Source organism: Balaenoptera ricei, chromosome 11 (genome assembly GCF_028023285.1).
Source record: "Balaenoptera ricei isolate mBalRic1 chromosome 11, mBalRic1.hap2, whole genome shotgun sequence".
NCBI lineage: Eukaryota > Metazoa > Chordata > Mammalia > Artiodactyla > Balaenopteridae > Balaenoptera > Balaenoptera ricei.
Genome location: NC_082649.1, coordinates 24542702 through 24558938, shown reverse-complemented (window position 1 = coordinate 24558938; position 16237 = coordinate 24542702). Strand labels below are relative to the sequence as shown.

Here is a 16237-nt window from a genome sequence, read left to right as displayed (position 1 = left end):
TCAGAGACCCGGAGAGCTGTGGACGAGGCTGGAACAAAACCACGTCTGGGGGAGGAGGTGCAGGTGACCAGCATGACATCAGACTCCGTGGGCCTCTCATGGACGGTCCCCGAGGGCCAGTTTGACTCCTTCGTGGTCCAGTACAAGGACAGAGATGGGCAACCCCAGGTGGTGCCCGTGGAGGGCAGCCTCAGGGAGGTCAGTGTCCCAGGCCTGGACCCTGCCCGCAGGTACAAGCTGCTGCTCTACGGGCTATACGAGGGCAAGCGTGTGGGTCCCATCTCCACCATCGCCATGACCGGTGAGTGCAGCTGGGGGGAACACACTGTCCCTCCTGCCCGCCTGGCTCTCCTGGTCTGGTGGAGCCACACGAATTCAGAGCTTCCTACACTCCTTCTTTTGGGGGAAGGGATCAACTTCATAGAGGCATACTTTACATACAATAAAATTCACCCATTTTAAGCTCATAATTCAATGAGTTTGGGCAGATGTATAAGCCATGAAACCATTACCACAACAAAGATATAAAACATTGACTCCAGAAGTTTCCCTATTCTCATTTGCAGTCAGTTTCCCCACCCGCAGCTTCTGACAATCACTAATTGCTTTCTATCATTATAGTTTTTCCTTTTTAAGCTTTTCATTTAACAGAATCATACAGTACACAGTTTTTTGTGTTTTTCTTGCACTTAATGCTTTTGAAATTCATCACTGTGTATCAGTAGTTGGTCCTTCTTATTACTGACCTCTTGTGTTCACCTCCTCCCCTCCTTCCATCCTCTTGGAGAGTCTTGGTGCAGTGACAAACCAGTCACCCATCTCTACCTGTCTCTCTGAACCAGCCCCCAGGGAAGAAATCGAAGCCGAGACTGAGGCCCCCAGCCCTCCAGCATCTGAGCCCCGTCTGGGGGAGGTGACTGTGGAGGAGGGCACCCCACACACCCTGCATCTCTCCTGGACCGTGATTGAGGGAGAATTTGACTCCTTCGAGGTCCAGTACACAGACGAGGATGGGCAACTCCAAGTAGTCCATTTAGGGGGCAACCAGAATGACATCACCCTCTCTGGCCTGGAATCCGACCACAGATACCTGGTGAGCCTGTACGGTCTCCACGATGGGCAGCGTGTGGGTCCTGCGCACGTCGAGGCCCTGACAGGTGAGCAAAATAACTCTGCCCACTCGGCTTCCTTCCAGGTGGCTGTGAGGGCCCAGAGGAGGGCAGAGTTCCCGTGGACACCGTGCCCCTCTCTCAGGTCCTTCTCTCTCCGTGTCTGTGTTCAGCCCAAAATGAGGAAGAGGATGAACCTTCAGAATCTCCCTCTACCAACCCTGAGCCTCAGGTCACGCCTCGCCTGGGGGAGCTGGCAGTGACAGATGCCACCCCCGAATCCCTGAGCCTCTCCTGGACCATCCCCGAGGGCCCGTTTGACCACTTCCTGATCCAGTACAAGAACGGGGACGGACAGCCCAAGGCAGTGAGGGTGCCGGGATACGAGGACGGGGTCACCATCTCGGGCCTGGAGCCAGACCACAAGTACAAGATGAACCTGTACGGCTTCCACAGCGGCCAGCGCGTGGGCCCCGTCTCTGTCATCGGGGTGACAAGTGAGTGGACGGTGGAAGCCCCAGGGTGGGACCTAGTGGGAGGATCACCCTCTCTCAGGTGATGGGTGAGTGGGGTGCAGGAGGCCCCTCTACTCGAGGCTGAGCCATGGTGCCCTTTGTGCCTCCCCGCCACCCCTCGCCTCCAGGCTCCCTGAGGACCAGCAGGTCCTCTTGGGCAGAGAAGGGCCTCCGTGAGCCATGCTGGTGGCTGCCCTGGTCCCCCACAGCTGACCCCGGAGGCTCCAGGCATGTTTATGAGATGTCAGCTGAGCAGGACCACCCAGCCCCAAGGACGGGCTTCTCTGAAGTGACTTCAGGGCCCAGAGCCGGGGCCAAGGCTTGGGAGGAGACCCAAGGACATCACCTGGGGTCCCTGCCTCACCCTCTCTGAGTCTCTCCTTCTCAGCTGCAGAGGAAGACACCCCCAGCCCCACAGAGACGGAGGAGACCCCCAGCCCCACAGAGCCCAGCACAGAGGCCTCGGAGGGCCCCGAGGAGCCCCTCCTGGGGGAGCTGACGGTGACAGGATCCTCGCCGGACTCGCTGAGCCTCTCCTGGACTGTCCCCCAGGGCCGCTTCGACTCCTTCACCGTCCAGTACAAGGGCAGGGACGGGCCCCAGGTGGTGCGTGTCGGGGGCGAGGAGAGTAAGGTGACTGTTGGGAGCCTGGAGCCTGGGCGCAAGTACAAGATGCACCTGTACGGCCTGCACGGGGGGCGGCGTGTGGGCCCCATGTCCACCGTGGGCGTGACTGGTGAGTGAGGGCCCTCCGGATGAGGTCTCAGAAAAGGTCTGATAGTAGAGCCTCTTGAGTGTCTTCCACTGAAGACCCAGGACCCTAAAACTCCTGAACCTCTAACCTATCCATTGTCCATTCAACACCTCAGGACAGGTGTGATCTGGAGGCAGGAAGAACGAGTTCCAGGGAAGTGCTTTGCCCATTTGAGAGAGGCCACTGGCGACTGAGGCCTCCAAGTCAGTCACGCACTGACCTGTCTGTGGCTCTCTGCTTTGCCTGGAACTCTGAAAAGAGCTCTTTTTGGGTGTTGGGACAAATGCCATGAAATGCTAATTCTCAACCAGTATTTATTACATAAAATTTCAAACGTATACCCAAAGAGGAAGAATAGCATAATGAACTGCCATGTGTCAATCACCCTGCCTCAACCAAAAATCAACTCCTGGCCAGTCTAGCTCATCCAGACCCCACTCACTTCCCACCCTCCCCGACTAGAATGTTTTCTTTATTAACAGCTTTATTGAGGTATAATTTACATACCATAAAATTCACCTGTTTTAAGTATACAACTTACCAATTTTAGTGCATTTACAGAGTTGTACAACCAGCATCACTAACTAATTTTAGAACTTTTCCATCACCTCAAGAAGAAACCTGGTGTCCAGACCCATTCCCATGCCCAGTTCCAGTCCCCACTAATCTACTTTTTGTCTCTGTAGATTTGCCTTTTCTGGATGCATCATATAACTAGAATCATACAATACGTGTTCTTTTGTGTCTGGCTTCTTTTACCAAGCACGTTTCTGAGGTTGATCCATGTTGTAGCGTGTAGCAGTACTTCATTCCTTTATAGCCAAATAATATTCCATTGTATGGATATACTGCTGCAATATTTTAAAACTTACTCCATACACTCTTTACTTCATCATTACATTTTTTTTTTTTTTTTTGGATGCGTTGGGTCTTCGCTGCTGCGCGTGGGCTTTCTCTAGTTGCAGTGAGGGGGCTTTGTTGTGGTGCATGGGCTTCTCATTGCAGTGGCTTCTCTTGTTGCAGAGCAGGGACTCTAGGCACATGGGCTTCAGTAGTTGTGGCACGCGGGCTCAGTAGTTGTGGCACAGGGGCTGAGTTGCTCCGCGGCATGTGGGATCTCCCCGGACCAGGGATCGAACCCGTGTCCCCTGCATTGGCAGGTGGATTCTTAACCGCTGCGCCACCAGGGAAGTCCCCATTATTACATATTTAAGTGTACTGCTCTTTTCAAAAAGACTATTTAGAAATAACCGTGATACAATGATTGTACCTTTAAAAATCAGATATCCAGATAGTGCTACAGTTTCCTGATTGTGTCATAATTGTTGTTTTGCAATTTGTTGTTGGAGTCAGGTCCAAGTAAGAAAGATAGGATGCAATTGGGAGAACTGGGATTTTAAATAGGGTGGTCAGGGAAGGCCCTAAAGGGAAGGAGACATTTGAATGAAAGGAAGTGTGAACATGAGCCGTGCAGACATCTGGGGAAAGAACATTCAGGAAGAGGGAACAGTCAGTGCAAATGCCTTGAGGCAAGAAGCTGCCTGGCACATTTGATGGACCATAAGGAGGCCACAAAGAGATTCTGATGCTCATAAGCAGAAATGCATCTTAAGTTAGGCCCACAGAGCTGGCCCACCTTCTGGCCTGAATCCAGGAGAGCAGGGCCTCAACAGTTCCTTCCAGCAATAGGAACGATTCTGTTTGCATCTCTTCCCAGCCCCTAAAGAGGAGCCCCCTGCCAGCCCCCCTTTGAAGCCACAGCTGGGAGAGCTGACTGTGACGGACGCCACCCCCGACTCCCTGAGCCTCTTCTGGAACGTCCCCGAGGGCCAGTTTGACCACTTCCTGATCCAGTACAAGAACGGGGACGGGCAGCCCAAGGCAGTGAGGGTGCCGGGGCACCAGGACGGGGTCACCATCTCGGGCCTGGAGCCAGACCACAAGTACAAGATGAACCTGTACGGCTTCCACAGCGGCCAGCGCGTGGGCCCCGTCTCCACTGTCGGTTTAACTGGTGAGTGTACAATAGGACACTGGCCCTGCCCTGAGCTGGACTCAGTTTCCCTTTTATTGCCAGTACTCAGGTGTTTTTCTCCCACTGTTCTTGAGACTGAGCCTCCCAGGCTTCTGGGAGCAGTTCTGTGCCTGTCTGCACTCCAAGCCTTTGGTGTCACCTTAGCTGTCTCACCCTTTACAGGTGGGCTTTTTGAGTCCTTGAAGAGGCAGGGTGCCAGAGAAATAGCACAGACTCAGGCAGACCTGGGGCTGGCCCTAGCCTCAGCCCGTTAGAGCTGTGTGACCTCGAGGGAGTCACTCAACCTCTCTGTGCCTCCCTTTCCTTATCCATACAGAAGGAATAACCACACCTGTCTGGCAGGGTGGGCATGAATGTGGCTTGTCTCACACACAATGTTTGGTAACTACAGGCTCCCCCTTCTGAGGAGGAAGATTAGTTCTTGAAAACCCTTGGGGTGAATTCTTATAATTATCATTGATTTCAGTGGGTACAATTGTATTTGTTCCCCAACTCCCAAACTGACACCCATGTATGCTGTATCAACATGGAATCCTGCTAACGTGGATACTATTACTTCAATAGTTAATATTAGTCATATGTGCAACTTAACAAGGCATTTTCTCTTCATTAATTACTCCCTAACATGGCTGTTGGTTGCTTTTGTTAAGCTCTTTTGTAGCTGTTACCCCCTACATGCTTAAAACCTGGTTCCCAAACACAGTGGAGATGTGAAACACGATGATTTTGTAATTCAGCTATTAAGGCAGAATAAAACCCTATGCAGAACAGAAAAGACAAAAAAAAATCTGCGGGCGTGATGGGTCATCCCTGCTGTAAGATGGCAAGAGAATTAATACAAGGTCCAAAAGCAACCCAACTACAAAGATGATCTCGTGTGGTCTCACCTCTTTGCCCTCAACTGTGAAATCTAAATTAGTTTCTCAAATGCTCAGAAAAGCCTTCTAAACCAGAGGAGGTGTTAAAGGAAAATAGGAACCTGAGCACATGTACCTCCTGATGCGACGTGTCGGTTAGGTGTGGTGCTATTACAAAGCATTAGTCCTGTCCCACTAAATGAATTTACTCAGCAGCTCCTACAGGTTCCATGCTGCACATGTTGAGGTCATGGGGGTCCCACCCTACCATTTTGACGTCTCCACAAGTGTGTGCTCTGTCCCCTAGAAACTGAACATTCAAACCAGGGAAATGATGTCCTTTTTTAAAAATTAATTAATTATTAATTAATTATTAATTTATTTGTTTGGCTGCGTTGGGTCTTCGTTGCTGCGCGCAGGCTTTCTCTAGTGGTGGCGAGCGGGGGCTACTCTTTGTTGCGGTGTGCGGGCTTCTCATTGCGGTGGCTTCTCTTGTTGAGGAGCGCGGGCTCTAGGCACACAGGCTTCAGTAGTTGTGGCACACGGGCTCAGTAGTTGTGGCTCGTGGGCTGTAGAGTGCAGGCTCAGTAGTTGTGGCGCACGGGCTTAGTTGCTCCACGGCATGTGGGATCTTCCCAGACCAGGGCTCGAACCCGTGTCCCCTGCATTGGCAGGTGGATTCTTAACAACTGTGCCACCAGGGAAGTCCTGGAAATGATATCTTAATCCTGGGGCACTGGCTTCCAGGCTGCAGGGGCCCTGGTGTGTCTGGGAGAAATCCATCCCCTGTTAGGAGGGAACCCACAAAGCATGTCCACCCATTCTCTTTGTCTCTTGATCCAGCCTCAGAAAAAGACCAAGAAATGACCCCAGCGCCAACAGACCTGCCCACCACAGCCCCTGAGCCTCCCGTCAAGCCTCGCCTGGGGGAGCTGGCAGTGACAGACGCCACCCCCGAATCCCTGAGCCTCTCCTGGACCATCCCCGAGGGCCCGTTTGACCACTTCCTGATCCAGTACAAGAACGGGGACGGACAGCCCAAGGCAGTGAGGGTGCCGGGGTACGAGGACGGAGTCACCATCTCGGGCCTGGAGCCAGACCACAAGTACAAGATGAACCTGTACGGCTTCCACAGCGGCCAGCGCGTGGGCCCCGTCTCTGTCATCGGGGTGACAAGTGAGTGGACGGTGGAAGCCCCAGGGTGGGACCTAGTGGGAGGATCACCCTCTCTCAGGTGATGGGTGAGTGGGGTGCAGGAGGCCCCTCTACTCGAGGCTGAGCCATGGTGCCCTTTGTGCCTCCTCCAGGCTCCCTGAGGACCAGTGTGTCCCCCTGGGCAGAGAAGGGCCTCCGTGAGCCATGCTGGTGGCTGCCCTGGTCCCCCACAGCTGACCCCAGAGGCTCCAGGCATGTTTATGAGATGTCAGCTGAGCAGGACCACCCAGCCCCAAGGACGGGCTTCTCTGAACTGACTTTAGGGCCCGGAGCCGGGGCCAAGGCTTGGGAGGAGGGCCAAGGCTTGGGAGGAGACCCAAGGACATCACCTGGGGTCCCTGCCTCACCCTCTCTGTGTCTCTCCTCAGCTGCAGAGGAAGACACCCGCAGCCCCACAGAGATGGAGGAGACCCCCAGCCCCACAGAGCCCAGCACAGAGGCCTCGGAGGCCCCCGAGGAGCCCCTCCTGGGGGAGCTGACGGTGACAGGATCCTCACCGGACTCGCTGAGCCTCTCCTGGACCGTCCCCCAGGGCCGCTTCGACTCCTTCACCATCCAGTACAAGGGCAGGGACGGGCCCCAGGTGGTGCGTGTCGGGGGCGAGGAGAGTGAGGTGACCGCTGGGGGCCTGGAGCCCGGGCGCAAGTACAAGATGCACCTGTACGGCCTGCACGGGGGGCGGCGTGTGGGCCCCGTGTCCACCGTGGGCGTGACCGGTGAGTGAGGGCGGGGCTCAGGCGGTCTCGGGGTAGAACTACCTTTTCCTCATGGGTGAGCTGGTTGACTGTTCTGCTCTTTCACCAGCCTCTGGTCCCCTTTTATGCCCTCCCTCCATGGCCCTGGGCCATGACCCTTGTGTAGTGCCCTGGCCTTTGCCAACCTACAGCCTCATTGTTCACAGTAATGCGGCCTCCTCTGATGGTCAATCACTGGCTCCCTCCAAGGGTGAAATGTGTCAGGCACAGACCAAGCGTGACGTTACTAGAGTTTTCTTTTCTTTCCATCTTAATCACAAATCACAGCATTCTTTGTTATAACCAAAAAAAAAGGAAGAAAAAACAACCCAACATCGAACCACATTGAGATGATTAATTAGACAACATCTCTAAAATGACGTATTATGGCATCATTGAAATGTTTCAACATAAGACAATTACTTTATATTATTACAATGAAGAAAGAGTTTAAAATTTTTGTAAGGAGGCTAATCACAACCACTTGAAAATAACTTGCATGGTAAGACAACTGGAAGGAAACACCCGTGGGATGCATGGTTTGTGAGACAGGATAGAATGTTCCAGTACTGTTTTCTCTGTTTTATTCCATTATGTGTCATTTACATTTTCTTAAATGACAAGCGTTTCTTTTATAATCAGGAAAAAAAAATTTTCAAAATGTCTTCTCCTCTCTTGTATTCCTTCTGTCTTTCCCCCTCATCATTCTTGCAACTTATTTCATTTCTGATTATGAAAAAGTTACAGTTTCTAGTCTCTAAGAAATTAGGAGAAAAAAATCACAAGGTTAATTAAATTCCAAAATTGCAGTCAGGTCGGCTTCTCTAAGTCACTGTCAGCCAGATTCTTATGCCTGGTGACAGTATTTCACCAGAGTTCCTCTGCATGTGGAAGAACACAGCCCCTCTGTGAGTCAGTCTTTTGTGGGGGGAGTCGCTGCCTCTGTGAGGTTCATTCTCCTCTCCTGAAGATACTCCAGACAGAGGAACCCTCTATCGTGCAAATCACAAGCACATGCAAAGTACAGAGGGACCCATGTCCCCACTCCACATCTTCCACCAGCTTACTAATTTTTATAACTCAGGATTTCTTTTTTTTTTTTTTTTAAATTTCTCTATTTATTTATTTATTTTTGGCTGTGTTGGGTCTTCGTTTCTATGCGAGGGCTTTCTCTGGTTGCAGCAAGTGGGGGCCACTCTTCATCGTGGTGCGGGGGCCTCTCACTATCGCAGCCTCTCTTGTTGCAGAACACAGGCTCCAGACGCGCAGGCTCAGTAGTTGTGGCTCACGGGCCTAGTTGCTCCGCGGCATGTGGGATCTTCCCAGACCAGGGCTCGAACCCGTGTCCCCTGCATTGGCAGGCAGATTCTCAACCACTGTGCCACCAGGGAAGCCCCAGGGTTTCTTTTTAAGTCTGTATTTTTCTGTGAAAAGAATATAGCAACATGATGGAAAGTTTGGAAGGTAGGGAAAAAAATCTCTTACTGGACCACCTTCTGACCCAAGAACCACCATTCATAACAATGGACGTAACACATCCTCTCTTTCTGCATTTTCCATGCAGCGCATGTTTTAAGATTGCAGAGTATTCATATAATTCTTGGCTCTTACTTTTTTTGTACGCAAGTTACACTGAGAGCATTTATCCTGTGGCTACACAACCTGCATTAATCATCATTTTAATGGTTATTTGATGCTTCATGGTGAAAGTGCCATAACAAAATTAATCTTCTTCTGTGGTTCCTTTGGAGCCCTGACACATTTTGCTGTCATGAATAATCCCAAAATGAACTCCTGTGATACAACTTTTCCTGCTTTTTAATAATTTTCTTAGGATAGCTGCCCAGAAATGAGATTATTGGGTCGAAGGAAATGAGCAGTATTTTGGCTCCTGACATGTATGTCCGAATTGCCTTCTGAAGGTTCATGGTGCCTGCCAGCCAGTATGTGATGGGGTCAAGCCCGTCTCAGTCTCTCTAGCATGGAGTCACCAAATGGCGCACCCAGAGGCTGAGCAAGCCTCCAGTCCTACAGCTTGAGGAGTATTTTGCTGGATGCACCTGGTTGTCCCTGTTGACATCACCAGCAAAGCAAGTCACCATCTAAGCCTCTACCCCCAATCTCTCTTCTCAGCCCTCCAGGAGGTTGTGGAGGAGACCCCCAGCCCCACAGAACCCAGCACAGAGGCCCCAGAGCCCCCCAGAGAGCCTCTCCTGGGGGAACTGACGGTGACAGGATCCTCCCCAGACTCGCTGAGCCTCTCCTGGACTGTCCCCAAGGGCCGCTTCGACTCCTTCACCGTCCAGTACAAGGATAAGGATGGGCGGCCCCAGGTGGTGCGTGTCGGGGGCGAAGAGAGTGAGGTGACCATTGGGGGCCTGGATCCCGGGCGCAAGTACAAGATGCACCTGTACGGCCTGCACGGGGGGCAGCGTGTGGGCCCCATGTCCGCCGTGGGCGTGACTGGTAAGTGAATTTGGGGGAGTGGGATGCAGGGTGGGGAAGACAGGTCCTGGAAGAGTTTCCCTTTATTACCATCTTTGTGAAAACATAAATATTCTAGACAGCACGTCTTCTTTAGGACATCAGATGGCCTGGGGATCTTGTTAAAGGGCAGATTCAGATTCAGATTTGGGCTGGGGCCAGAGATTCTGCATTTCTAAAATCTTCCGTGAGGGACTTCCTTGGTGGTCCAGGGGTTAAGAATGTGCCTTCCAATGCAGGGGACGCAGGTTCAATCCCTGGTCAGGGAACTAAGATCCCACATGCCGCAGGGCAAGTAAGCCCGCGTGCTGCAACTACCGAGCACACGAGCCACAACTAGAGAGCCCGCGTGCCACAACTACTGAGACCGCGCCCCACAACTAGAGAGAGAAACCCGTGTGCCACGATGAAAGATGCCACATGCCGCAACGAGATCCCACGTGCCAGAGCTAAGACCCGATGCAGCCAAAAAAAAGCAAATAAAATCCTCCATGATGCTGATGGTGCTGGTCCAAGGACCACACTTTGCTAAAGCTCCTCACAACGAAGGAATTGGACACTTTCTTAGAATCTATTGAACAGAATCAGACTTGCATCCCTGAGTCCTCTCAGAGGCTCAGCCTCTATGTAGTTGACTGGAGGCTGTGGAGGAAGACAGAGCATGCTCAGAATGCAGTGTCTTGACTGAAGCGCCCCCTGGCCTCATCGTTTGGGTATTAACAGACTTATGACGCCTATGGTTCAGCAAAGATGTGGGTGGCCTGAGCCAAGTACTGAGGAAGTTCACTGAGAGAAACCTTGGATACGGCAGAGAAACCAGTTCTTATCCTTTGGGGCTCACAGACAGGCTGTGAACCAGCAAATGGAGCAAAGGGGGATGCGTGTATGACAGGAAGCCCCGCGGCCAGGCCAAGACTGGGCAGCGATGCCTACGCCCACCTGCCCGCCCACGGGTCCCCACGGGACAGCTGAGACCTGAGGTCGCACAGGCGTTGCCTGGTGACACCTAGAGATAAGATGAAGGGTGCATCAGATCAACATCACAGCTGGTACAAAGCCTGGAAACTAGGAACATCACGGCACATGAGAGGATTTTGTATGAAATCCTCTGAGTGGGGGAGATAGTCCTGAGATGGGGGTGGAGAGGTAGGAAGAGATGCGGTGGAGAGCTCAGGAAGCCAGGGATTTCTCCAGGGGATAAAGAGGGTTGCTGCACAGTTTTAAGCTGAGACTGACACCATCAGATGTGCATCTAAAGGCTCATTCTGGCTTCCTGTGAAGAACAGTTGGAGGAGGGAGGCAGACCCATGGGGAGGCGATAACCCAGGTGACAGGTAAGGGCGGCCCAGACAGGGACGGTGGGGCTGCGGGTGTGGAGAGTGAGGAGACACAGGAGGAACTTGGGAGAGAGAATTGGACGCTCTGAGTCTGATGGCAGCTGGGGACAGGAACAGATCCAGGAAGACTCCAGGTTTCTGATTGGAGAAGTGGGGCAGGGGTTCTGAGCTGTTTGGGAGGCAAGACATTAGCCAAAGGGAGTAAGATGCCAACGAGACCCCGGTGGAGGGAGGCCCAGAGCACAGCGGCCATGTGAGCCTGTGTCCTAGGAGGGGTGCTGGTAGGTAGGGGGTGAGGGCAGGGCGGATGAGGGTACGGTGACAGGAAGGCCGACATTATAGGGACCAGAAAGAATAAGAGTTAGAGCTACTGTGGACACATCCTGTTCCTTATTATTTTATTTTTGTAATACACCACTTCATATGCTGAACTGAGGACTGAGGAGACCTCACCTGTCCTGTATGTCTCTGTCCAGATCCAGACTACAAAGCCATGACCACCCAAGCCCCGTCCACTGCGGCCCCCGAGACTGCTGTCAAGCCTCGCCTGGGGCAGCTGGCAGTGACAGACGCCACCCCCGAATCCCTGAGCCTCTCCTGGACCATCCCCGAGGGCCCGTTTGACCACTTCCTGATCCAGTACAAGAACGGGGACGGGCAGCCCAAGGCAGTGAGGGTGCCGGGGTACGAGGACGGGGTCACCGTCTCGGGCCTGGAGCCAGACCACAAGTACAAGATGAACCTGTACGGCTTCCACAGCGGCCAGCGCGTGGGCCCCGTCTCTGTCATCGGGGTGACAAGTGAGTGGACGGTGGAAGCCCCAGGGTGGGACCTAGTGGGAGGATCACCCCCCTCTCAGGTGATGGGTGAGTGGGGTGCAGGAGGCCCCTCTACTCGAGGCTGAGCCATGGTGCCCTTTGTGCCTCCTCCAGGCTCCCTGAGGACCAGTGTGTCCCCCTGGGCAGAGAAGGGCCTCCGTGAGCCATGCTGGTGGCTGCCCTGGTCCCCCACAGCTGACCCCGGAGGCTCCAGGCATGTTTATGAGATGTCAGCTGAGCAGGACCACCCAGCCCCAAGGACGGGCTTCTCTGAACTGACTTTAGGGCCCGGAGCCGGGGCCAAGGCTTGGGAGGAGACCCAAGGACATCACCTGGGGTCCCTGCCTCACCCTGTCTGTGTCTCTCCTTCTCAGCTGCAGAGGAAGACACCCCCAGCCCCACAGAGATGGAGGAGACCCCCAGCCCCACAGAGCCCAGCACAGAGGCCTCGGAGGCCCCCGAGGAGCCCCTCCTGGGGGAGCTGACGGTGACAGGATCCTCGCCGGACTCGCTGAGCCTCTCCTGGACCGTCCCCCAGGGCCGCTTCGACTCCTTCACCGTCCAGTACAAGGGCAGGGACGGGCCCCAGGTGGTGCGTGTCGGGGGCGAGGAGAGTGAGGTGACCGCTGGGGGCCTGGAGCCCGGGCGCAAGTACAAGATGCACCTGTACGGCCTGCACGGGGGGCGGCGTGTGGGCCCCGTGTCCACCGTGGGCGTGACCGGTGAGTGAGGGGGCAGGCCCTGACTCCCAGGTTTCCCTCTGTTGCTCTCTTGTTTCCCCCTTTGGATCTTAGCACTCCTCACAAATGGGCCTCTGGGTCCCTTTCTTTTCTCACGTGTTGCTGACGATCCCGCCTCATCCTTGAATTGAGTGAGGGCTGATGGACAGTGTGTTCAGGGTCAGCTGGGCAAGTAGCCTGTGCCTCATACGTTTCAGCTTTCTTCCTGTCTTCATGATCTGGCAGCTCAAACTTGCTCAATTGTTCATGTGTGGCTTCCTCAGTCTCCCTAACCAAGCATTTTAGTGGCTCGGAGCGTGGCTGCAGAATCAGGTTCTCTAGGTTTGAATCCTGCTCTGAAGGCACTGTGTGTTTTTCAAATGTTTCTTAACCTCTCTGTGCCACAGATGCCCGTCAAATGAGGGTGATAAGGATAAAAGCATCTACTTCATCTGTTGTGTGAGGATTAAGTGTACTGTTTGTGAACTGCTTACAGCAATGCCTGGGACATGTTAAGCAGTTAGAAGAGTTTGCTACAAATGTTCATTCCATAGCCAGGGGACAGCCCTCCCTCTCTGGCCCAGGGTCCTGCCATTGACCTCAGCCTCCTCTGCTCTGTTCCAGCCTCCCTGAATACAGAGCCCCCCGTGGCACCCCGCCTGGGGGAGCTGGCTGTGGCAGCCGTGACCTCAGACACAGTGCGCCTCTCCTGGACAGTGGACCAGGGCCCCTTCGACTCCTTCCTGGTCCAATACAGGGATGTGCAGGGGCAGCCCCAGGCAGTGTCCGTGGGTGGACACCTCCGAGAGGTCTCGGTTTCGGGTCTGGCCCCGGGCCACAAGTACAAGTTCCTACTCTTCGGACTCCAGGATGAGAAACAACACGGTCCAGTCTCTGCAGACGCAAAGACCCGTGAGTGAGGGCTGGAGGCCGCCTTTAACCCTGGAGTCCCCTGACCATCCTCCACTCCCTTGTGGAATTTCACGTTTCTGTGCTCCACACTCCAGACCCATTTATTTACTGGGTCCAGTGAAATCCAGGTCCTGAGTACGCCCGTTAGCCCCTCATTCCCATCCTACTCCTCCTACATCCCGAGGGACACTTGCTTTCTTGCCTGGCTCCTCTTTTATCCCTACTCCTCTGCCTTCCCTCTTCCTGACATGTGACCTGGTCACCCCCTCCCAGCACCCGGAACCAGCGCCCAGAACCCTAGCACCCCGAGGAGGCTCTGTCGGCTTCATTTCTGTCACGTTCCATGCACCTCTCTCTTTTCCAGTCCCAGACACTAAACCTTCTCTCCGCCTCGGGGAGCTGACAGTGACAGACGTGACCCCAGACTCCGTGGGCCTCTCCTGGACGGTCCCCGAGGGCGAATTTGACTCCTTCGTGGTTCAGTACAAGGACAGGGACGGGCAGCCCCACGTGGTGCCTGTGGCCTCGGACCAGCGTGAGATCACCATCCCCGGCCTGGAGCCCAATAGCAAATACAAGTTTCTGCTCTATGGGCTGGCAGGCAGGAAACGACTGGGCCCCATCTCTGCTGAAGGCAGCACGGGTGAGCCCTGGCCCTGCCTCCACCCCACTCCGCCCCCACCCCCCCCCCACCCCACCCCCCGCCTTTTCCAGAGCTTCCTTTCATCTGAGCCCCCAGAGTTGGCCCCGGGGCCTTCCCGCAAAGTTTATTCTCCTCTCTTCAGCCTTGGCATGACAATCCTAACACCAAAAGCAAATATTTATTGAGTCCCTACTGAATGCCAGGCACTGTTCCAAGCATTTATTTCCTTCATTCACTGATTGGCAGTGTAATAAAAAGAACTCAGACTTTGGAGCCAAGCAGACCTGTGTTCAAATTCTGATTGCCAGCTGTGTGGCCTTCAACAGGCCACTTCTTTTCCTTGAACCTCAGTTTCCACACCTGCATGACGGTTATGACTAAAATCTACTGGGGTTCAATAAATGTTCACATCCTCCTCCCTTCATTCCAGCTCTATGGCAAGAAGTGGAAAATATGGGAGGGTTTGGCTGCAAAAAGACTATGGAAAAATCTGGTGTCTTGTGCCCATGACTCAGCCCCCGAGGAAGGGGTGGAGGTGGGTCACTGACCCTTACTCCACCTCCAGGACCATGAGTCACCCTGGCCAGACAAGGATGGGGCGCACGGCCAGTTGGGACCTGGGGGCTCTCAGACTCTGTAATTCTCTTCCCTAGACCTTCATTGTGGAGACTGGATACAGGCTTCTCCAACCCCCATCAGTCAGTACCCACACCCACCTAGACAAGTCTCTTTTGTGCTCTGCTCTGCCCTTTGTCCGCTCAGCTCTGCCCCTGGCTTCTCCCCGTGCCTGACCCAGCCGCCCTGGTCTCGTGGTGTTAGCGCAGGGCTGGGGAAGCAGGTAGAAAGGAGGGCCCAGGCTGACGGTGAGTGAGGGCGAGTTTATGGCTGGGCAATGGGAGCCCGTGAGCTTGGCTGGCTGTCCCGCCCAGCTCTGACTATCTGGGGGCATCTCCCTGACGACCCAGACACCCTCTGGGACCCTTTCTCAGCTCTGGCCACACTCCTGCTCTGGGGGGCTGGGGGTCAGAGGGAAACTGAGGCCCTTCCTGCAATCCCAGCCACAACTGTCTCATGAGGTGCTCTTTTATGCATTTACTGCACCCTGATCTCAGAGTGGGGGAGTGGGGGCAGGAAGGAGTTTGGGCAGCGACCTCCAGAGGAGGAAACTGGGCTCCTTCGTACAAGGCAGGGCTGGAGCAGCCTGCCTGTCTCCCCAGGTGGCTGACCCTCCCTCCTTCCAGAAGTTGCCAGGGCTGAGGTAAAGGCAGCTCTTAACTAAGGTTTTCTCCCTCCGCCCCCGCTCTCCCTACAGCTCCCCTGAAGAAGGAGAGGCAGCGCCCACCCCGCCTGGGGGAGCTGACAGTGACAGATGAGACCTCGGATTCCCTGCGCCTCTTGTGGACAGTGGCCCAGGGCCCCTTTGACTCCTTTGTGGTCCAGTACAGGGACACAGATGGGCAGCCCTCGGTGGTGCCTGTGGCCGCAGACCAGAGGGAGGTCACCATAGAGGGCCTGGAGCCTGGCAGGAAATACAAGTTTCTGCTCTACGGGCTCCTCAGAGGACAGCACCTGGGCCCCGTCTCTGTCCTGGGAACGACAGGTGAGCGGGAGGCTGTCCTGCTCGGTCCTAGCCAGCCGGCCTGAGTGGGTGTCCTCGCAGCTCTGTGCTGAAGGTCTGGCAGGAGTGGACGAGGTAGAGCGGCAAGGGGGCCCTGCACAGGGCTCAGGGGAGGAAGAGCCTCGGAACCAGCGTGATCGCGGGGTCGGTCAGAAGCAGGAGCCAGGACAGGTGGCGAGGCAAAGCCCTGGCAGCGGTCCCTGATCTGCGACCCTCGCCCAGCCCCAATGCTGCCAGCTGCTCCCCGTTACTCTACTGGGGCGGCTCTTACCTCCTGGCACGCTGGCCTTGCCCAGATGAGGGCAAACCCCCTCCCGTGGATGAGTCAGGAGCATTTTCTCAAATGGAAAATTACTGGAAAACAAAGCAGGCCAGGGGCATAGAAACCAACAGGAGTGGCTGCACTGATGGAGTTCCCCTTCCAGATTTCCTAACACCCGCCTCAAATCAGCCTGGCGGTGGCGGGGCCGACCTGGCTGGCAGGATG

General features: G+C 54.6%; 1 protein-coding gene across 2 annotated transcripts in view; it reads left to right on the top strand.

Annotated features, from left to right (window-relative positions):
* TNXB (tenascin XB) overlaps nt 1-16237 on the top strand; it is a 59680-nt gene that overhangs the window by 38659 nt on the left and 4784 nt on the right. Inside the window, exons 17-29 of one of the 2 annotated variants that reach the window (XM_059938442.1) lie at nt 5-301; nt 843-1157; nt 1283-1606; nt 2019-2360; nt 4096-4392; nt 6114-6446; nt 6854-7201; nt 9353-9685; nt 11517-11840; nt 12233-12580; nt 13202-13489; nt 13854-14132; nt 15445-15732. In XM_059938442.1, coding sequence (XP_059794425.1) covers nt 5-301; nt 843-1157; nt 1283-1606; nt 2019-2360; nt 4096-4392; nt 6114-6446; nt 6854-7201; nt 9353-9685; nt 11517-11840; nt 12233-12580; nt 13202-13489; nt 13854-14132; nt 15445-15732 — 4116 coding nt within the window. Of the gene's footprint in view, nt 1-4; nt 302-842; nt 1158-1282; nt 1607-2012; nt 2361-4095; nt 4393-6113; nt 6447-6853; nt 7202-9352; nt 9686-11516; nt 11841-12232; nt 12581-13201; nt 13490-13853; nt 14133-15444; nt 15733-16237 lie in introns of both variants that reach the window. The other variant, XM_059938441.1, reaches the window with a different exon arrangement.